The following is a 24,316-nucleotide window of genomic DNA, read 5'->3' as shown; positions in this document are numbered from 1 at the left end:
TCTTCAGCAGGATAGCGCTCCTTCTCATGCTTCAGCCTCCACATCAAAGTTTCTGTGAGCAAAAAAGGTCAAAGTGCTCCAGGATTGGCCAGCCCAGTCACCAAACATGAACATTTTTGAGCATGTCTGGGGTAAGATGGAGGAGGAGGCTTTGAAGATGAGTCTAAAGAAGCTTCATGAATAGGGAGTCCTGCAAGAACGCTTTCTTTGCCATTCCAGATGACTTTATAAATAAGTTATTAAAAAAACATTTAAATCCTTAGAATAACTTTTTTATGTACACAAATGCATTGGGAACCCTAAACAGTCCATTCTAAAAATAATGAAACATTTTATTACTTTACAGAAAGTCAAGAAACGTGGCCGTTAAAAATTTCTACATTTTTCTGTATCATCCTTATTTAAATATACTGAATAAAATGCTTGACGATTTGGCTTTGTGAAACACTGAACTAATATTTACTTTATTTTTATTTTTTATTTAAATAGTCATGTCAAAGCAGTTAGTAAATCAGCATATCACCTTAAAAACATTGCAAGAATCAGATGCTTTGTTTCCAGTGAGGACTTGGAAAAACTTGTTCATGCTTTTATCAGCAGCAGGGTGGATTACTGTAACGGCCTCCTCACTGGCCTTCCCAAAAAGACAGTCAGACAGTTAACGCTCATCCAGAACGCTGTGGCCAGGATTCTGACCAGAACCAGAAAATCAGAGCACATCACACCTATCCTCAGGTCTTTACACTGGCTCCCAGTTACATTTAGAATAGATTTTAAAGTATTTCTAATTTTTTAAGATCTTGAGGATCATATAAACTAGAAATTCCAGGAGTTCAGTCAATGCAGGGTGAATCGGCTTTATGCTACTACGTCCCTCGCTGCTGGAATCAGCTTCCAGAAATGATCAGATGTGCTCCAACGTTAGGCATATTCAAATCAAGAATAAAAACACATCAGTTTAGCTGCGCCATTACTGAATAAGCACTGTGCTACGTCCGACAGATCACACTAACAAGGAGTCTGACACAGAGGGATCCATTTGCAGTATATTTATTAAACACAGTTTAATCACAATCATACAACACGCACTAATGTGCGAACTCGCATCAAACGTAGTTATATTGGGTCTAAGGGCTGGCGGCTGGCTGTCAAGGAGTGTGATCGCAGGCATGGGTCAGAGGCAGGCAGCATGGGTCAGAGGCGAGATACCAGGCTGGGTTCAGGGCAGGCAGCATGGATCAAAGTCGAGGTTCAAAGCAAGGTACAAGGCAGACAGCAGGCAAGGCAAGGTTGAGGAACAGTCCAGATAATACACGGGGAGATCAGGCAAGGAGATATCGCTCAGTAACGTCAGCAGGGGCAGAACAAGACTTCGCAATGGGATGAGTGTGTGAGCAGCTTATATGTGTGTGCGTGAGTCATTAGTGAGATGTGCTGCAGGTGTGTGTCGCAATCAGTGTTTGAGCATGACGTAATGGTTAGAAGTCTGGTGATGGTGACCTCTGCTGGCCAGCGAAGGGAATGACTGGGACCGGGTCGGTGACAACATATGTTTTTCTTTTCCATTCTTTTATAACCTGTTTTAACACATTTTTATCAGTATTTTTATTTTTATTATTTGTTTTTATTTTTCTTATACTTGTTTCTTTCATTCCTGTTTATGTAAAGCACTTTGAATTGCCATGGTGCATGAAATGTGCTATGTAAATAAACTTGCCTATAAGCATGGTTTCTGAGAACTGCTTCACATCTGTGAAGAGTTAACCAATATGTACAATAGAACACAATTCCTCTGCATTTCTAGGTTTTGCCTCAGAAACAGCATTTTTTAAATCAGCCCACATGTTTTCTTTTGGGTTAAGTTCTGGGGACTGGGCTGGCCACTCCACGTTAATCTTGTAGCTCTGTAACCAAGATGCTACTCGTTTGCTGGTGTTTGGTGTTGTTGAAACATTAATTTCAAGGGCATTTCCTCTTTGGCATAGCCTCTTTAAGCATTCTGATGTAATCAAATCGATCCATCATCCCAGGAATGTGATAAATAGATAACGTTGTAGTAGTAGTAGAAGCATCCACATATCATGATGCTTATGTCACCGTCTTCAAACCCTTATTATTTTGACCACAACTGTAACTGAGAAGCTACACGTGTTAGTCTTTAAATTTCATTACCAATAATGTTTGTATGTGTAACATCTCTGACCTCTGTGGTTCCCCCCGATCGCCACCAGAGGTCATCATCACCTGACTACTAATTCAGTTTCACTACATATCCCAGCATCCCTTCTGTTTGATTACCCTGCCAGCTGAAAGCCATCTCATTGACTATTTATACTCCCTCTCCGCTACTACTCTTTGCGAAGTCTTGTTTTGCCCCGCATACAATTCTAAGCGTTTTTCTCTGTTAGTGATCTGATTCTGTGTTTTGACCCCGGACTGTTTTTCCCGTTTCCATGATTGTTGATGCCGCCTGCCTTTTGTGACCCTCTGCTCAGTTTAACGGAACATTCTCTCTGCTGTATGCTGCCTGTCTCGACCAATCGCCTGCCCACGGACTCTGAGTTAAGTTTCTCCTTCGCCATCCTTGTTTGTTGTTGTCTGATCCTGCCTGTACGACCATTCTGTTGTGATTCAATAAAGCTGCAAATGGATCCTCAATCTCCCGACGCTCCTTTACAGTATGTGTATTTCTTCTGACATCAGTTATTGACCAACATAGGCGAAACAGAGACAGTAAAAGAGAATGTTAAAGACCTACCTCAGGGGTGTCAAAACTTGGTCCTGGAGGGCCGGTGTCCTGCAAAGTTCACCTGGGCTAGCTAATCAAGCTCTTACTAGGCTTTCTAGAAACATGCTACTCGTTTGCTGGTGTTTGGTGTTGTTGAAACATTAATTTCAAGGGCATTTCCTCTTTGGCATAGCCTCTTTAAGCATTCTGATGTAATCAAATCGATCCATCATCCCAGGAATGTGATAAATAGACAACGTTGTAGTAGTAGTAGTAGAAGCATCCACATATCATGATGCTTATGTCACCGTCTTCAAACCCTTATTATTTTGAACACAACTGTAATTGAGAAGCTACTCGTGTTAGTCTTTAAATTTCATTACCAATAATGTTTGTATGTGTATTCCTTCTGACATCAATTATTGACCAACATAGGCGAAACAGAGACAGTAAAAGAGAATGTTAAAGACCTACCTCAGGGGTGTCCAAACTTGGTCCTGGAGGGCCGGTGTCCTGCAAAGTTCACCTGGGCTAACTAATCAAGCTCTTACAAGGCTTTCTAGAAACATCCATGCAGGTGTGTTGAGGCAAGTTGGAGCTAAAATCTAACGGACACCAGCCTTCCAGGACTGAGTTTGGACACCCCTGACCTACATTAATTGCTTTTGTGCACGATATTCAGAGTCTTCTGAAAATTACATACACTGTTATTTATATAGTTTTTTTTAAAGTCTGAAATCCTGAAGTTAACATTAACTTTTATTTCACACAAAAAGGAATAGTGGACACCCAACATTGTGGTTTAGAAGAGGGAAAATCTTGGGGAAGCGATCGATCAGCCTGTTTAAAGTAATCACGTGACTTATTCCACTTCATTAGAAAGCGAAGTTTCGTTTGTGAGCTCATTTCCCCTAAGGACTTGTAATGATTCTGGAGAACTGGCTGTGGACTGGAGGAGAGAACTAAGCACAAACACTGAGTAATTATTTCTAGAATATCCTAATAAGTGACATTGGATCTTAATGGCTCACTCTGCAAATGGTGTGAAAATGGTTGTAGAAAGAAATAGCAAATTCTTACTATCACTGTGAATAATTTTATATACTGACTAAGGTCTTAGTCTTTGACTTAGATATTGCATGTAACATGACTTAAGTAGCTAATTTAATTTAGAAGCCAGCTGTTGGATGGAACGTGAAAGAAAAATAATGCAAACAAATCCTCTCAAAGCCAGTGTAGGTACATAAATGACCAAAATAACATACTTAATTTAAGAGGTCTGCAACAGTCTGTGAACAGTCAGTGTGATGTAATTTTCCATGGCCATCCACACACAGTGTTTGCTTGCAGCAAAGCCCAATTTTTCTATTCGCACGGATGGGCATGTGTACAACAGCATAGGCGCAAAGTGAAAATTGAGGCCAAATGAGTCCCCTTGGGGATGCTGCACGTGTTGAACTTTTAAGTATACTTTGATGGCTGTTTGGATCCGAATGCACAAAAAAGCAGCATACCCAGGCCATTATATTTGCAGTTATAAACAATAAAAGCCATTTGCGGTGGTTAAATGAACTGTATAAATATTCATAAGCGCATACATTTTTTATGTTGTTTATTTTGTCTCCATATGGATAAACTAAACTTTGGGAAAACAAGAAGAGTTGAAATGAGATTAAAATTATTTATAATTTGCTCATGAGTAGGAAAAAAATCTTTGAAACCTGTTAAATGTGTTGAGCCTTAACACATTAAGAATAAGCATATCTAATTCATTCAACGCAGACTCATTCTGAAAACGTACCTCTACATACATTTCTGAAGAGCGCCAAATACGTCACTGGAGCTACATTTTCTGCAGTTTTTGCAAACCAACCAGAGGCTGCTGTGTACACTTTTTCAAATCTCAGATGTCTCTCATTAGTGCCATTTGCTCCTGCTCTTCTTGTGTAGATCCACAAGAGGTAGCTGTTGACTGACTGACTGACTGACTGAATGATTGATTGATCGATTGACTGACCCACACTCCTCCTGTCATGGTCTGTCACCTGCATGTTGTCACAGTCATGTGTTTGTTTTCTCGTAAAACATGGCATTGTTTTGACAGCTCGCCATGTGCTCCACTGCCTCACTCCACCCACTCATCAGTTTACTCATTAGATCATTATTTCATTATTTGCACTTGTCTCTAGTCTTATCCTTATTAGTCTCCCTATTTATTCTTCTCACTCTCATTGTCTTGTACCGGGTCGTTAGTGTATGTTTACCTCATGCGGTGGTCTCTTAGATCCTGTCCTGTCTAGTAACCATTTTGACTCCAGTGCCAGTTTTTGATTTAGATTTTTGTGGTTTGGACTGTTTTCTTTTTTTTCCCCTTTCATCAGACCTCCTTCCCTAAACCCAACCAACAGTGTTTTCAAAAGCACTGATTGGCCCGCCCACCCACTTCCCTAAACCCAACCGACAGTTTTAAAAAGCAATCCAGAAAAACAGAAGGCCCTCGCCTGATTTTTATCTCGTATTCAGATTTTACCAACTTTACACTGTTATTTACTTGTTTATTAGATTTTTTTTGTCTTGTTTTTGCTTTGGCTTTTTTTTTTTTTTCTTTCTAAAACCGTTCTTTCCCAGACTCGAACCCTGTCACTGTGGTCAACTCTTCTCTGCATCTTAAGTCCGTCGACATACATAGTCAGCTGGTAATAGCAAAAAGGAACTTCGTCATACCGTTCCGTAGCATTCATTTTAAAAACGAAATGCATTCATACTTATTTCTAGCTACATAATTTGTGATCTCCAGATATGTATATAGGGCTACGTTTTCAGAATGAGTCTATTGTTGTTTTTAATTGTAGTTTATGCTGTGTTCAATAACATACAAATATAGTCTCAAATAAACAACGCAAAAACAAACAAACAAATAAACTTGTCCAACCCAGTTTGAGTTTCTTATTTGTGTTGAACAAAGATTTTTTTTAGAAAGCTGAAAGCCTGTTACCATTGGCTTCCATAGTAGTTGTATACTATTGAAGTCAAGGTTTTCTGCTTTCTTCATAATATCTTCTTATGTGTTCAACAGAAGAAAGTAAGTTATAAAGGCTTCAAACTAATTAAGGGGGAGTAAATAGTGAGCACATTTTCAGATTTGAGCGACTCAACCTTTTAAAGGAGAGGTGTCCATATCTGCCAAAAGTCATCTGACTACTGAAGTGAATCCTAAGTATGTTGCTTAAGTGGAAGTATTGCGGATTTAAGACATTCACATTTTAAAAGAAGGCACCAGAATATTACACTAGCAATGGGTGGAAAAAGTCTCCCTTATATTAGCTGGCCTTAACTACTATATAATTGTGTAACGGAGGCCAGCTAGAGAAATGCTATGCAGGTAAACCTCACTCATCTAACCTCAAAAGATGCTCTAGTGACTGATGCTAGAGACCATGGTCTTTAGCCTTCCTCCTTGTTAGAGCAATCAACTCCCATGCAAATAATCGTCAGTTCGATCCTAGCTAAAATCAGGTTGGGTGCAGTAGGACTGGTGACACATGGGGGCTTGTCCGGGATAGTAGTAAGGTTTAGTGGGTTGAGTGTAATAAGGTCCAGCTAGTGAAGTGCTATGCAGGTAAACATTACACCTCTGACCTCAAAAGATGCTCTAGCGATGGGTGATAGAGGCCATGGTTCTTAGCCTGCTTGTTAGAGCAGCCGACTCCTCTGTAAGACTCACCGGTTCAATCCCAGCTCAGGGTTGGGTGCAGTAGGACTGGTAGATTACACATGCATCAAAAAATAATACAATGTACTTACTATATTCATAATGTATTGCAGAATACCTATGGTGCTCTTGAGGTGGGATACAGGTAGGGTTAGGGACAGGTTTGGTATGGGCAGGTTTAAGGGTGGGTTAAGGTGTAAGGATTGGTAAATAGTGTAAATATTAAACGTAATTACTCATGGTAAATTAATGGAATTACAGAAATAAATTAAATACATTAAGTACAATTTAAGAACACAATTAGTACATTGTAACAAATGATTTCTTTCTCTGTAAGTACTTATTAGTTAAGCCCACCTAATATAAAGTGGGACCTGTATTTCCAACCCAGGCTTATTCTGGAAACGTAGTCCCGCGGACGTTTCTGGAGACCGCGGAATACGTCCCGGGAGGTACGTACGGCTGCAGTGTTTGTTTTTGCGAATCTGTGAGAGGCCGCTGTTGTGCCCTTTTTCGCATCTCAAAGGCCTCTCTCGAGCTGTCCGACTGACCGGATGATTGACTGTGCGACCGGCTAATCGGCTGACCCGCGCTCCTCCTTCTCTGAACCCAACCAATTTTACTGATTGACCCGCCTGCCCGCTCACTTCCCTAAAGCCGAGCAACAGTTTAAGCCGCCCAAAAAAAGAAAAGCCCTAATTTTTATTTATTTATTTTTTTCTACCGCGTTTTCGGATTTTACCACGTTCTCACTCTGTTATGAAACACATTCAACACATTTTGTTCACTTAATTTTTGGGATTCTGTTTCTTGGGACCTGATTGCTGGAGCCGCTCTTCCCCGGACTCAAAACCGATCGCCGTGGTCAGCTCCTCTCTGCATCTCAAGCCTGCCGACGTACGCGGTGAGCTGAGTGGACAAACGGGTTACAGCGGGAAAGCCCTCCACAAGGAGGCAAGCGGTCGGCCGGCCGGCAAGCACAAAAGGGAACAGCGTCACACCTCCCCGTAGCATTCGCTTGGAAAAAATTATTGCAGCCGTACGTACCTCCCGGGATGTATTCCGCTGTCTCCAGAAACGTCCGCGGGACTACGTTTCCAGAATGAGCTTGGGTTGTGTATTTCAGTTCATATTCTTAATAGCATATTATTTAGTATTAGCAAGATTTGGACTTGTACATGCATATTTTACTTCTACCCTATACATATGGTAATAGAAAAAAATGCACAATTCTTCTCAAGCATTATTATCATGCATCTCAGCATGCCGTCCATGTTTTCGCCTCTCCAGATGTGTTTAATTTCCCACCCTATTTCTGGAAGAAATCCAATTTCTCTCTCTCTCTCTCTGACTTGCTCACTCGCCTCCTCACACATACTTACCGGACTGACAGGATGATTCTAGTAAGTGTATGGGATTGCTGTGATGCCTAGTGTTCGGTCTGTGAATGGAGATCAATACTTGGTGAAATGAGTTTGGTCGTGGCTCTAGAAATAGCCTTCAGCAGAGAGATGTTCCACCGAGAAAGCTTTGTTAGCCACAGTGTCATCTGCAATCTCCAGCACCGCAAAACTCCCTGTCAGACCCATTTGTAAAGAAGCTTCATAAAAATATAAAGAAATATATCCAAGCCAGTGTCCAGTCCTGGAGAGGAACCTTGAGTTTTATGTTGTCTCTTTATACTCAGGTGATTGGATATGCTTTGAAATGTGGATTTTTTTAGGGTTGTTTTACTCCTCTATAGGTCAATAAATCATAAATGTTCACATTTACAAAGCAGAATATGATTGTGAGACATCTGTATCTAAACAAAGTTATGTAGACACATATGTTGGTTATATTAAGAGTAACCACCTAGAACACCCCAGCAAACACATATCAATCATCTCAGCAATCACATATCAAATGATATAAAACACTAGCAGAAGCATCATAAAAAGAATCAGAAAATAGCAGCCAGAGTGTCCAGTCCTATAAAGAAACCTTGAATTTTATGGTGCCTCTTCATACTCAGGTGATTGAATATGCTTTGATATGAGGGTTTTTGCAGATGTATTTTATACTTCAATAGTTCAATTTCTCGTATAAATGTTCACATTTACAAAGCAGAATATGTTTGTCAGATATCTGGTATCTAAATAGAGTTATGAAGGCACATATGTTGGTTATTAAGAGTAACCACCTACAACATCCCAGAAAACACACATCAATCATTTTAGCAACCACATACTGTATGTAAAGATTCCAAACACTAGCAGAAGCTTCATTAAATAAAATAAAAATCAATAAAAAAAAAAAACTAGGGATGCACCGATATAGATTTTTTTGGCCGATATCGATAACCAAAAACTCTTCAGACTTGGAAGCCGATATCCTATATATATTAGGGATGTGCGGAGCAGCCAGTATTTGTATTTGTATTTGTTGAGGGGGGAAAAGTATTTGTATTTGTATTCGAGTAAAATTCAAAATGGCGCAAAAATATATATTTTTTCTATTACACTTCTAATTTACGTTATAGTGAAAGTATTGTTTAATTATACCCATTATATAAATTATAGATATGCAATATTGGCTGTTGTTTTTGAACATGTGATAAGAAATGTAATTGAAAAGAAAATAACATAGAAGCCATTATCTCATCCATGGTTAAACCAACAACTAATAAAATACCATTGTGAATATTATGAACCCCACCACCACCGTTCTTGTTGAAGGATACTGAATAGACAGAATAAAAACAAATAATACTTCAAAAAACTGTTCTTCTTCTGAAAGAACTTCTTTCCAATGGACAGAATTCCAGAATTCGCAAAACTCCGTCAGAACCATTTGTAAAGAAGCTTCATAAAAATATAAAGAAATATATCCAAGCCAGTGTCCAGTCCTGTAGAGGAACCTTGAGTTGTATGTTGTCTCTTTATACTCAGGTGATTGGATATGCTTTGAAATGTGGATTTTTTTTAGGGTTGTTTTACTCCTCTATAGGTCAATAAATCATAAATGTTCACATTTACAAAGCAGAATATGATTGTGAGACATCTGTATCTAAACAAAGTTATGTAGACACATGTTGGTTATATTAAGAGTAACCACCTAGAACACCACAGCAAACACATATCAATCATCTCAGCAATCACATATCAAATGATATAAAACACCAGCAGAAGCATCATAAAAAGAAACAGAAAATATCAGCCAGAGTGTCCAGTCCTGTAAAGAAACCTTGAATTTTATGGTGCCTCTTCATACTCGGGTGATTGGATATGCTTTGATATGAGGGTTTTTGCAGATGTATTTTATACTTCTATAGGTCAATGTCTCGTATAAATGTTCACATTTACAAAGCAGAATATGTTTGTCAGATATCTGGTATCTAAATAGAGTTATGAAGGCATATATGTTGGTTATTAAGAGTAACCACCTACAACATCCCAGAAAACACACATCAGTCATTTTAGCAACCACATATGTAAAGATTCAAAACACTAGCAGAAGCTTCATTAAATAAAATGAAATGGGATGCACCGATATAGATGTTTTTGGCCGATATCGATAACCGAAAACTCTTCAGACTTGGAGGCCGATATCCTATATATATATATATATATATATATATATATATATATATATATATATATATATATATATATATATATATATATATATATATATATATATATGCTGATAATTATAAATATTTCAAAATGTTAGATTTTTCCAAAGCAAACTTCATAAAAAATTTAACTGCTCTTATGAACTGAATAGTCTATACTCAAAGCAAAAAAGCTATAACTTCAAAATTGCAAGGTGATTATTTGGACCTATATTCACGATTTGACATAAATCAGCATGTTGTCCTTTTCTTCATAGCAATTTAACATGCAACTTGACTGTTGCATAAAATAGGTTAAATAACAAAACGCATTTAATCAACAAGCATATTAGTGTAAACGGGGCCTAAGTGTATTTTTCGCGAGCGGGTTGCTGCTGTGACGGGGCAGAGGATCGCGGTGTCGGCTCAGCATTGTGATGTCTATCGGCCATCAGCAGTGGACGATGATATCGTCTATAGACCCAACCTTAATAACAACATTGCAACCTCTGCACTAAGCAATGCACAAGTAATCATTAAGAACAGCCTACAGTAGTTACAACATCACAATTAAACATAAAAACACTCAACGACCTTAGCTACCACCCAAAAATGCCCCTTTCAACTATGGCAATGTTATTTCAATGATTCATAACATCTTATCCACGGCATATCAATATCCTAGATACATTATATTGCCGTTGTCTTTTAGAGCTGAAAAGAATTTCCATAGTTCCATAGTGATCATTGTTTCATTATTGATTCTGCCATTTTCCTCTTTGTTTCTTTTCTGGAGCTGCCCTGAGAGACTATGTGTATTTTATGAACCACAATATAAATACATTTTACTTTAATTAGCAAATCCACTTCAAGAGGACTTTGAATTACAAGTTCTGAAAATCATCATTTTAATCATCCAGTAAACCATGTGTGCTGTTGGGGATGTTTTCATTAATTCTGGGGTGATTTTGAGTCTTAATTTGGCCACAATTTTCTCTGTATTTCAGCAAATAGAATGATTTTTGGTGACAAATCTTATTGTGACACATATTTTAGGAAAATGCTTTGGAAATTAAAAAAATAATCAACACTCTGGAGGCTGTTTTTGCTTCGTTGACTTTCATTATAACCACATTTTTTTTTATATCAAAGCCTTGATTGTTGTTGGTTTTACCTGTTGGAAAAGGCAACATTTGTAATTTTTACTGTTGATCATCACTTACAGTGCAAAAAAAAAGCTTAGTTTCTGCCTTCTAAAGTATATGCAATATAGTGTGTGTGTGCGCACGTGTGTGTGTGAGAACTTTGCACACTTATCTTGATATGTCTAAGAAAATCTAAATAAGCAGTTCCGCTCTCGGAACACTGTAAACACAGTAAGTGTATTTATGCACACACACTATAATCAAAAATAATAATAATAAAATAATAAAAATTAATAAAAAATAAAATAAAATTAATAAAAAATAATAAAAAAAAAAAAAAAATATATATATATATATATATATATATATATATATATATATATATATATATATATATATATATATATATATATATATATATATATAATATTCCAGCATAATCTTGATTTTTTTTACATAAAAGCACAAAGCATTTGTTTTTTTTTTACTGTTGGCAATGACACTATTTTGTAAACGCTCATATAGGTAATATTTTTGCAAAGTGACAGACTCATATAGACTGGAGGACAGGTTGCAATGTGCATAGAATGCCTTAACAGCTGTTTAGCATTGGCAAAACAACCACTCGGAGCTCCTTATTAAAACTAAATGCAATGCAAAACTCTAGAACAAACACAGCAAACCTTGCAAACCAACTGCTTAGCAATGTCATTTGCAATCACAAAAAACACATTTGCAACAAGCAAAAAAAAACAGAACAGTAACAGCCCTTTGCATCTGTTGTAGCCCTGTACAATTATAGCATGATGGATAGAACACTTTAACAACTTGAATGCCTTAAAAGTAGAATAAAAATGCCCCAGAAAATGCACAGAACATCATAACAACCACAAGCAAAGTGCTACAATTTCACATGCTCCACCTTATGGAAGAGTGTAGACAATAACGTTGGGGATATAGTCAAAATACAGGCTAAGGCTCAGGCTAGCGCAAAGAACCAAAACAATAAACAAAGCGATCAAGACACTGCAAAACAAAAAAGGAAAAATGCTTTTAAATGCTACATAGGGTAATTAAGACTCAGCAACGTGTGTGTGTTTGAGGGGTGAATATAAAATAGGGCTGGGCAGATAAACAATATTATATCGAGTCTCAATAAAATTTATGTCAATAACAATGATAAGCTCCGGACTTTTTTTTTACTCTTTACTGATCTAAGAGCCAATCACACAGCAGAAATGTGCAACAATGGGAATCTAAAAGTGTGTTGATAATAGAGATGTACAGAATTTTCTGCCACCAAAAATGTATCATCTTAAAATATTATGCCATAATATTTGTGGCTTCAGTCATTATTGGGGCACTCTTTTAAATCTGAAGCCATTAACAATTTATTTTGAAATGGATATCCTTACTGTTCAAAATGGAAAATTATTATCGAGATTGCATTTTTGCCATGTCGCCCAGCTCTAATATAAAATCCAGCTAATCAGTCTGTGATGAGTTACCAGATGTGCGTGTGTAATCAGAGAGAATCAGGAACTGGTGTGCATGAGGTGCATGATGTAACTTCTAGTTCAGTTCAGTGACAGATCTGTAAGGATTAGATCGCTGGTAATTGTAACAACTATATTATCTTACTCTTACCACACCACTGAAAATCACTAAATGCAACTAAATCCAATTTGATAAAACCTTGTTTAGTATGATTATGAACAATTTTAAATTACAAGGACAAAGGACATGTCCTCATAAACCATCTTAACATTGCAATACCTAAATACCCATGTCATCCTACAAATTTCCTCACAAACCTCCAAAAGTAACATACTCACGCGCATACACACACCTGTCTCTATTTTCTTCTGCAAACAAACACTGAATAAATATTTTTATAACATACTTCTAGAGATAATTTCAGTGATTATTTGAGACATACAGTTGCAACCAGAATTATTAAACCCCCTTTGATTTTTTTTTCTTTTTAAATGTTTCCCAAATTATGTTTTTACAGTATGTCTTATAACATTTTTTTCTTTTAGAGAAAGTGTTATTTGTTTTTTTCGGCTAGAATAAAAGCAGTTTTTAATTTTTAAAAAGCGTTTTAAGGTCAAAATTATTATCCTCTTTAAGCTATATATTTTTTTCGATAGTCTACAGAAAAGAAATAAAAAACATTGTTATACATTAACTTGCCCTAAACTTCCTAGTCAACATGATTAACCTAGTTAAGCCTTTAAATGTCATTTTAAGCTGAATTAGTGTCTTGAAAAATATCCATTAAAATATTATTTACTGACATCATGGCAAAGATAAAATAAATCAGTTATTAGAAATGAGTTACTAAAACTATTATGTTTAGAAATGTGCCTATAAACATCTCTTTGTTAAACAGAAATTGGGGGAACAAATAAACTAATAATTGAGGGGGGACAATAATTCTGACTTCAACTCTATGTATAACACACTCAGACACACAGCAGTAAATACTCAGAAATACCAAGCAACCAGAAAGCAGCAAGATAGAAAGACACAGAACGTCTTGGCAACCACACAGCAAAAGCCTTGCTACCCCAAAAGAAAAATGACAAAAATCCAAAAAAACTGCAAACACCTTAGCAACCCAGCAAGGTCTCAGCAGTCAAAAGCAGTTCTCTAGCAACAAATGAGCCTTTCAGTTATTTTAAGTGTCACTACTCCCATTTTAAAAATAATAAAAAATCCAGCTCCCCAGCTTTATTCCCCATCCTATTACTAATGTTTGTTTCTAATGATAGCAATGGAAGCGTTAACAGATGTCTTTTAATTACTGGTCAGTCAGTTATAGATATATGATATATGATCTTACATATTTAGTATAATGATAGTCCTATGGTGGCGCTGTTGTCCTTCTTCTCTTGCTCTCATATCGTTTTGTTTGTCCCTGTTTTTGAATAATTGCTCTCCACAGAAATGGTTGAAATTGTGCAGAACACAAGGCCTGTGCGATGATTAAGCTGATGGATAGTATAACGATGAGATGAGTCATATGCTGCTGCTAATGGAAGTTCTTCGACTTCCTCTCTCTCTTTCTTTCTTTCTTTCTTTCTCTCTTTCTCTCCTCTAAGCCTTTGCCTCACCTCAGAATTTGACACATCACTTTGCCAAGATTTGTGGCCACAGATTGAAATCAAGGTGGAGGGATATTTTCTTTTTATTCCCCCCTGCCATGAGAACAGATTAGAGGAATGAGTATTGAAGTGCTTAGGGGGCATAATCCGTTACACTTCATGCCTTAGATGCTTATGTGATGGTCAAAACCAAATACATTTTCATCTGTAATTTGATTATATCCTTTTTTAACAACCACAGTGAGACGTAATGTGGATATATGAGATTTTAAAAGGGTTTTAAAAGTAATATTTGCATGCTGTGAAATCATTTTAGTGAGGAATCTACAGTTTATTCAATATTTTTATTGCATTTCTTTTTATGGTGTCCAAGCGTTGTTTTTGTTCTGCATAATTTAATTTAAAAACACCAAATCTTTAGCAAAAAATACATATAAATGCAAAAATGCTGATTTTACGCAGGTTTCCGTAAGGTTGGGGCAGTATTGTAAACATTTCAATAATTTTCTCACGTATTTGTTGGCAAACTGATGATCCTCGGCACATCTTTGCTCCTAAAGGACTAGACCATTCTTTGATGCTGATTTTGTACCAAATCATAATTACAACCACTCGTTGACATAATCTGTTTTAACCAGTTAAACTCTGCTGTTATTTTGAGATTTCCGCCTGGATTTTGCCTACCCAAATTTAAAAGCTTCCCAAATCCCCATGCAGAGGTGTAAATGCAAAAATTTGATATCATTTTAAAGAAAACCCTTTGAATTTTTCCAAAACACCATTAAAAGTGTTTAAAATAACTGTATATGTTGTCTGTGTTATAATAAACACCTAAAAAAAGAGGCACTTTTTGTATTTTTTTTATAAACTCAAATTTAAAAGTGTACTTTTTAGGTTCTTTGTGGTCTAGCTTGCTGTAATTAATTTTGGTGGTTCCTGCACATGTCTGTTATCATAGGAATAAAGAAAAATGTCTCTACCGGAATCTATGCAAAAGTTATTGTATTCCATCATTTGCATAGATTACTGGGTCTGCTGAGTTTAGCTGAATCAGGTCCTTATTTAAAGGTGCTGTGTGTAAGTTTTCAAATCTTCTAAAGAATAAAAATAGCATAACATGTTTGCAGATATTTAAGAAACATGCCAAGTAAACATTCTTGTTTATCTGAAAAACAATGCTAAAGTCAGATATTCTGATTTGAAAATGTGAATTACTCGCGGAACATCTGTCTTTGGTTTGGTTCTTTTAACCCGCCCAATGCCAATTTAGCCATTTATGTTTCCACACCCCGGGTTGCCTTTGTGGAAAACAACGTATTTCATTCAGTCAGGAGGGCTCTCAAAGCATGACCTTAATGCGACCTCCGGTGGACAGGATCCCCGAAATGAGATGCAGATTCAGAGTTCCACATGCAATTAATTATTAATTAGTAAACTACATATACATTACGAACGCAAACATTTGGTGAGGAGATTTGCAGTGACGAACAATTTAGCTGTTTGCACTAGACAAACATGAAAGTTGTAAAGTTGATGTAAAGTTTATCAAATGAATACATATTAAACCTCTTTAACATTTTTAAATGGAGATGCTGAATCACTGATATGTGTAGGCTTCACTGAGTCACAGTTCTAAAGTTCAATTTCAAGATCTGAGGTGACCTATTTGCTGCATTAAATGTCATGCATTCAAACATTATAAGCATTTAACACTGAAAAAAAGCACATGGGGTGTACCTGGGGAGATCATTGTCATTTATTCTGTTCTTGAGCTGCATAAAAAATTAACCGTTTCTAAAATATAAATGTCAGGTGTTGATTAAGCAAAAGCTTCTTTTAATACGGTGCATTTACACTATGCTATTCAAACTGTGCCCAGGCGCGTTTTCCGATTCGTTTGAGAAGTGTGAGTGCTCTGAATCAGGCCCAGGCATGGTTCAGTTGGCCCGGTTGTTGATAGATCAGTTATGGTTGCAGCCGGACGTTAACGAGAAGTATTTATATTATTTATTAAATTTCCTATTTATTGTATTTTATTAACACCTACCCCCACCCCACCCCTAAACCCAACCATCACAGTAACATAAAAACAGTAGTTGTATCAAGTATTATTTATGCTATCTATTAAATTACCTAATAAATTGTATTTTTTAAACTTCTACCCCAACCCCAAGCCTAAACCCTACTGTCATAGTACTGTTAAAATATTAATTATTGTTATACAGTGTCATAAAAAAATGCTACTATGATTGATGTGCATATCGCACTTCAGGCCGTGTATCCAATCCAGACTGTACCTCTGAGCCAGAAACTAAAGACGAGACGTGACTTTTAAGGGACTGCTTCATATGGATTTATTAATCATTCTGTTTAATGAACGCAAACTGTCATAGTTTATTAAAGACACAAACCCCTCACTGCACGACAGCTGCACCTTCAGCAAACCTCCTAATACCTGCAGAACGAGGACTTTTATTTATGAGTGTCAAAAGTCACCGATCTGTTCAGCGTAATATTTGACTGTGTGCCACCGCATATCAAATGACTAAAGCGATATTACTAAAGCAATGTCCACTGTGCTGAGCGATAGCACTTCTCTTCTAAACTGAACAGCACATTGTTGATGACGTAAGCATGCTCAGCCTCGGATGCAATGTGAGTGCTAGCCTTTGGGGGAGACGGGAGAGGGGACAAGCGTGTTTTGGCATGGTTCAAGGCAACTGTACATAGTGTTAAGTACTCCCTCAGGCACACTTCTGTTGATATCGTTAATCTGGCAACCTGCGCTTGCATGAGTTTTGAACCAGGCATGTAATACCTAGTTTAGCCACCAGTTGTCAAACTTATATACTGCACCTTTAAGCAATTTACCTGATTACTAACCCAAAATTGCTCCCCCTTTTTCTTTTAATGTTGCAAGGACCAAAATTGAAATATGCGCTTATTAAAAAAAAATAAAAAATTAATGAGGAACACATTAAATTATATTTGTTTTATTGTCTGCAATAAAATACAAGTCAAATAAATGTAGAAATCTCTACTTTTGTTTTTTATTTGCGCTTTCAATACTGTCCCAGCCTTTTCTGATTTGGGGTTGTATTACTCTTCATCTCAATAACACAACATAAATGTGAGACAATGATGTAATCTTCCAGCACCCTGTGCAATGCAGTCTTTTAGTCTGACACTTAAATGGTCATTTTTTGATATCAACTCATCGTGTTTGATGTCTTCCTGTGAAGTGCAAACCCAAACACGCTCCCTGAGATGTTTGATGTGCCAGATTTGAGCCCTACTGACTCCAAAAGATTTGCTGACAGCCGCTCTATTATTCCAGTCAAGACTGCAGACTAGATGGCTAATTTCAAGCCATCAAACTACATCAAAGAACACAGAAATTCACACCTTAGCAGTGAAATAGCAGTGGAATTGCTATTTTTCATGTCTCAGTAATGTGTTACACTTCTGTACACAGACGTTGCTTGAGGCATGATGCAAAGATAATCACTTGAACTTTAAGTAATTTTGGTCTAAAGATGCAGTCAACTGATGTTCTGTGGATTTTGAGAACAGAAACCCAGTCAATCCATGAGATCTGAAGTTTTGATCTGCGTGAGGGTAAAAGATTTCTCCATGTGGGCATTGCAGGCTTATTTGAGATCGTTGTCTCAGGCTGCAATTTTTCAAAATGGTTACATATTTAGTTGTTACGAGGATGAGACATAAGATAAAGTGAGATTTTTCTGCTGCTGGATGAAAGAAAACAAATGGAAATGTGAAACAATAGTAGTAATTTTTGAAAAATAATATGAAACAATTAATATAAGACTTTAGAATGTAAATCAATTAGTAACCGAATCAAAAGAAAAACAGGAGTGTTGCTTAAGACAAACAAATAAATAAATAAAACAAAACAATCTAACTAAATCCCAACCCACTAAACTAATTAACCAAAGGAAAGTGTCGAAGTCAAAAACGAAATCTCCACGTATCGACGCTTAAACTAAACTAAACTACACAAACTACCTAAAACGAAACTACAGGGGTGGCAACTACTCCGTAAACTAACAACAAGAACACTACTCTAATGCTGTGGTCACACCAGACACAAATAAAGCATCAAGAGCAAGTAATTTACATGTCAAGTCAATTCAAAGATGCGAATAGACATCCTGCTATGCAGTTCGCGTGAATGAGCTGCGCGAGATTAGCATTTTGCACGTTTGACGCACATTAATGTGTGAATTGCTCGAGTTGGAAAATCTGAACTTCAGCAGACTTTCACACCGGGTTAACCAATCATAAGCTTGCTCTTGTAGGGTCGTGATTATGACATAGTGCCTGTTGTTGGTTTCCCGAGGGGTAAATCCTTTTGCCGACATGACAACAGCTCATCAAACTGGGCTCGGTTCAGTCAGAAGTACCGCTAAAAGCCTCCATCATCCAGGTATAGTTTCTGGAGGAGTTGATAAACTTACAGAGCTGGATGCACCTTTGAACGGATTTAGTGGACTTTGCCTACAGTTTTTCAAAGTTGTAACATATTTAGTTGTCACGAGGATGAGATGAAACATTAGGTGAGATTTTTCTGCTGCTGTATGAAAGAAAAACAAATGGAAATGTGAAACAATATTAGTAATTTTTTTTAACAATAGTAATAAACAATGAATATAAGAATTTAGAATGTAAATAAATTAGTAACCGAATCAAAACAAAAACAGGAGTGTTGCTAAAAACAAATAAATAAATAAAACAGAACAATCAAACTAAATTCCAACCCACTAAACTAATTAACCAAGGGAAGGTATTGAAATCAAAAACGTAATCTTCTTGGATCCAACGCTAAACCTAATCTACACAAACTACCCAAAACAAAACTATAGGGTTGGCAACTACTCCGTAAACGAACTAACAACAAGAAAACTCTTCACACCAGACCCGGATGAAGTGTCAAGAGTGAGTGATTTACATGTTAAGCCAACGCAAAGATGCAGACATTCGCTCCACTTTATCCAATCATGAGCTTGCTCTTGTAGGGGAGTGATTATGACGTAGTGCCTGTTGTTGGTGTCCTGAGGGAAAATCCTCTTGCCGACACCAACAGCAGCTTATCAAACTGGGCTTGGTTCAGTCAGAAGCAATGCTGAAAGCCTCCATCATTCAGGTATAGTTTCTGGAGGAGTTGATCAACTTACAAAGCTGGGTACACCTCTGAAAGGATCTAGTGGACTCAGACACGGCTCCAAACTAATATACGCTGTTTTTCAGCCTTCCTAAAGCACATTAACACAGCATAAACATTCTCTCAATAAAATTCATGTTAGCCATTTAGCAACGAAGCTTGAGTCACCAGGCAGATAAAAGCCCTGCCCATGCCACGAATCCATGTCGATTGTGTAGTGAATTTGACACGCGAATGAAGAGAATTTGTTGCGTGAATGAAGCAAGTAAACTCAAAATGTTCACGGGATATATTTGCACATGCTGTGTCTGGTGTGAACACAGCATAACACAATTAATTGAGTTCTCGTAAAGTACAATTTGTTAGTAATTAGCAAAACAAAGACTGTTATGGGATAAGCTAATTCTCCAAGAGGTTTTTCGACTTTCTAATAATCAGGTAAAGTAGGCTACACAAAGATCGCGATTAAAAAAATGCCTTAATGAGGGAAAAAAAAAATTATGTAACCACAAAGAATAATGAAAACGCAGAAGAACAGGTTGTTTGGCGCAAGTGATGAGTTTGGTTTTGAGTTTAATTTTGGTGCTCCTCCAGATTAGGGTACGCACAGGCCTTTTAAATGCACAACTCCCCATTTGAGTGCAGTGTGACATCACAATATGGAGTGACAAACTTCTCTACCAATGGTCGCATACCTAGGGCAAGACAGAATACACAGTAGAGAGAGAGAGAGAGAGAGAGAGAAAGAAAGAGAGAGAGCAATAGCAAGCAAAAACAAAATAAGAACTCAAAACATACGTAGAATGTAACAAAATGTGTCATCCTTCTTATGGCCACACTTCGCGTACAGAGAACACCTAGACCTAGACCACCAATAGTTTTCAAAAGAAAACATAAGAAAAGAGTGCACTGGAAACATGTAGTTTTACCTTGATTTTACAATGCTTTTATTTCTTTTGTGGAATCATGCTTCACCAGATTCAACTCTGAGTTATCATGAATACAATACCATACAAAGTGAACTATCGTGCCAGAATTGCTTTTGTTGTGGAAAAATGTTTCTGGTCTGCAGAATATTCTAAGTCTCTAAGTCAAAGTTCTCCAAAAATGACAACGTCTGAGATCTCCGAAGTCTTTAGGCAAAGCAGTTTATTGTTACAGCATCAGTAACATCAGAGACAGGTCGTTTGAGTGTTTGCAGAACATAGGCTTGCACACAGTTTAAATACATTTTTGTGACTTAATGCTCCACCCAAATTTACACATTACACACCTCCATCAGCTTCCTTGCTAATGGGATCTCAAATCTCTCAGGTGCCCGCCACTAATAAAGTCTGAGGGTCTTTCAGGGGTCTTACCCATGTCCAGTTAAGACCTTTCCTTCCTATTTCAAAAGCTATGACTCAGCCAAAAAAGCAATGCTCAACAATATATCTTGCTCACTGTCCACTGAGCTGTCAACTGTAAGTTCAGCTGAAGTTCATAGGTACTCATATTTTTTTAGAAGTCATTACAAATGAGTGTGGGCGCACGTGCAGGTGTGCCTTATCATGAGTTACAGAACAGAACGCAGGTGTCCTTTTGGCCTTGCTTCCATAAATCAACCCTCATAGTGACGTTAATGCTGCTCTTCAAATTTATCTTCTCATCTCTGACTGCATTTACACAGAATTACTTTTATTTACCAAAGCACTCAAACCTGAGAATAATGCCACAGGTATGGGTAATAATACAATAGATAATAATAATAATAATAATAATAATAAAAATACTGAAATCACTCAAATAAGCATATAAATGATAGTAATACATTCATCAGAAATTCATCAAGACACAATGAATTCCCCAACACTTTCCAGATGGATTTAGATAGGTGAGACAATTGCATTCAATTACAAGTTGTTTTGTGGTATTTATTTGGTGTTTTGTTGATAATATGTGATAATATAATATTTAACTTTAAAAATCTGAAATTGCACTTTCTGTTTTTTTTTCAGTTAAATTGTCAGATTACATATGTCTTGTGTATTAGGCGTGGTAAACATACTTAACCACGTCCCCCAAACTGTCAGTTTTGACAACAAACAAAAATGGTAAGGATGAGGTGTCTTTTAGGTTTTAATAACTCTTCTAAACAAGCTACGCCCACTCTTTTCTTATTTAATATTCTGTTTTTCTAGGAACTGCGTCACAATACAAAAAAACAACAAAACAAAAAAAGCAGTTGCAGGTTTCGGTTTATGTGGACTTTAAAATAGCCATTATTACCTTTATCTTACTTCACAGCCCTGCAGAACCAAGAAAATAACAACTCCAAGTCATCAGAATGCAGCAAAATCTGTGAGAGTGCCATGGGCTGGCTTTGGCTCTGGAAAGAGTAGGGCTACAAGTTCTGGCTCTAGGGTGACCTTCATCCACAGAGTGAGTGTCCTTAACGGGCAAAGGCTTTGGCACTGATCTCATAGCTGCTCAGTCTGTAAATCTGCAGGAGGCTTTACTGTTGGATCTGAATTTGGCTGGTGGGGTAAAAACCTGTTTGGGCTTGGACTTTGGCTCTGTGGTGGGGTCACATCTGGATGGATGCTCTTTTGAGATGGGAGTTTAAATTTTTTTAAATAAATTATTTTGGGTTCTTGAATTTGATTAGCTGAAAGCCATGCAATATTCTAGTGCAGTGGTTCCCAATCCTCTTGGTCCAGTTGGTACTGGGCTGCACAGGAAACCATTGATTATTTCTCTTGTTTTATTAGCCAAGGCTGAACTTCTATCTTACTATTTATCTTCTAACTAATTATCTTTTATAAAAAAAAAAAATAAAAAAAAATATTTTGGAAAACCGGTTATCTCGGTCACTTGAGTACCAGAATATAAACCACAAGCTAACAAAATGAGTAGGAAACAGACGTCTTTAGAAAATTTTCATTGCGAATGGGAGTAGGCCCAGTGAAACACCCAAGAACTGCCAAAGAAATGGATTTGCAAATCATTTGTAAACAAATTAGATGAATCCAGCATGTCTGTGTGAGAAAAAGATCAACTGCTGGAGATCGCAAATGATGGCCCTCAGGGGCCGTTCACAAATTTCGTCTTTTTCGCACGCAAGTTCCTTTCCAATGGAGGTGTGCGATTTTGAGAATTTGCCAAATTTGGAACGCCATGCACGCGGCGCAATTCGCTCGCTTGTTCCTGATGCACCCAGGAGTCCTCTGCTTCATACTTTGTATAAAATATACATATTTCAGTAGACTACCTCAGACAAAAACAAAACACCCAAACACTGCAGTGCTTTTTAATTTTCCTCATAAATAAAACTTGCATATAAGCTTGTATTTTATATAAAGCAAATAAGGTCAAGGTGCTCCAGGATTGGCCAGCCCAGTCACAAGATATGAACGTTATTGAGCATTATCGGGGGTAAGATGGAGGAGTCATTGAACATGCATCCAAGGTACTGGGAATCCTGCTAGAGCGCTTTCTTTGTCATTCCAGATGACTTTATTAATAAGTTATTTGCAGAGATGTGTGGATGCAGTCCTCCAAGCTCATGGGAGTCTAAACGCTATTTTGCAAAACACAGAAATGAAAACAGCTTATATATATATAATGTATGTATGTATGTATGTATAATTTTAGTTGATTATTTGAAGTTCCTTTAAAGGTTTGCACGACTTGTTTAAAGAAAAAATAAGTATTTTTTTATATTTTACAAATTTCAATGATGCCATGTTTTCTGTTCTTCTTTCCCTCCTTACAGAAGAAGTCAGTGATAGTTACCAGCCTTATCGTGGTGGTGTCTCTGTTTTTGGTGGTGATTAACTGTTCGGAGAAACCCTACTTCCTACTGCAGCCTGTATTCGGCCAAAGCTTCAGCAGAAACTGGATGTTCTCTCGTCCACCACACAAAGCCTCCAAACCTCACCACGGCTATCTCAGCGTTCCTAACCTGGAGGTAAGAGCACTTCAAATATTCAGTTTTTTTTTGCTTTTGTTTTACAATTCTGAGCTGCATTTTATTTTTAAGGCTGGAGGAGCAAGCTGTGATTTCTTTTCTTTTTGGGAAAGCATCACTAGCTATGTTTCCATCCAAGAAGAATTAACTGTATGTGCGAACTGGAATATCGCATAAAAGACGTGCAACGTAAAGCAACATTTCCTTCCAATCAGTCAAAGAGAACAAAATCGTCCCTTCTTGATTAACTGACACCAAATAATTTACTGCAATAGGAGAACCTGCATGAATCTTTTCATTATTTAATAAATGATATGCGCCTCAGAAGACAATGCCGACACACAGTGACTGCGCGGTGGCGTTTGAAGACATGAGACGTGGAGCACAGACGCTCTTGACAAATCTGAAGGTTATTAATTATAAAATAACACTAATACTGAAATGGTTTCAGCATTTTAGAATGACCAAAACAACATTTCAGATGTTTTACAATGTGCTCAGTCTGCTAGTTTGTCCATTCACACATGTATTATTATAAGTATACTCTAAGACTTCACGCCCATTACCAGAGATGAGTTCCCTGAGACTGTGGGTGCGTCTAAAGCCTAGTTCACACTAGAGGATTTTAAGCCTGATTTGAGCCCAATTAGGAAGTTAACGAGCTCGCCGACAGATCGGGCTGTGATCGGGAAGAAATCTGCGGGTGCACGGCGCTCGCCGCTCTTTATGTGTGAACTACTGAACAACGCATCAACGAGGCTCGCTGACGCGTCGCCGACACCTCGCAGACGGAAATCCAACATTTAGCATGCTAAATATTCCAGAGCAGTTGGCCGACTCAACCCCACGTGTGGTCGATGTAGTGACGAGCTGCAGTCAATGAGAGAGCATATCA

General features: G+C 37.4%; 1 protein-coding gene across 3 annotated transcripts in view; it reads left to right on the top strand.

Annotated features, from left to right (window-relative positions):
- Positions 1-24,316, top strand: part of st6galnac3 (ST6 (alpha-N-acetyl-neuraminyl-2,3-beta-galactosyl-1,3)-N-acetylgalactosaminide alpha-2,6-sialyltransferase 3) — a 160,387-nt gene that overhangs the window by 49,551 nt on the left and 86,520 nt on the right. For all 3 annotated transcript variants that reach the window (XR_012385013.1, XR_012385014.1, NM_212625.2), the window contains 1 exon segment: positions 23,227-23,421. Coding sequence is in view for 1 of the 3 variants with exons in the window: in NM_212625.2 (NP_997790.1) it covers positions 23,227-23,421 (195 nt within the window). In the remaining 2 variants the exon portion in view is untranslated.

This window comes from Danio rerio, chromosome 2 (genome assembly GCF_049306965.1).
Source record: "Danio rerio strain Tuebingen ecotype United States chromosome 2, GRCz12tu, whole genome shotgun sequence".
NCBI classification, from domain to species: Eukaryota; Metazoa; Chordata; class Actinopteri; order Cypriniformes; family Danionidae; genus Danio; species Danio rerio.
The sequence above is the reverse complement of the archived record's forward strand: the minus strand, read 5'-3'. Positions and strand labels throughout refer to the sequence as shown.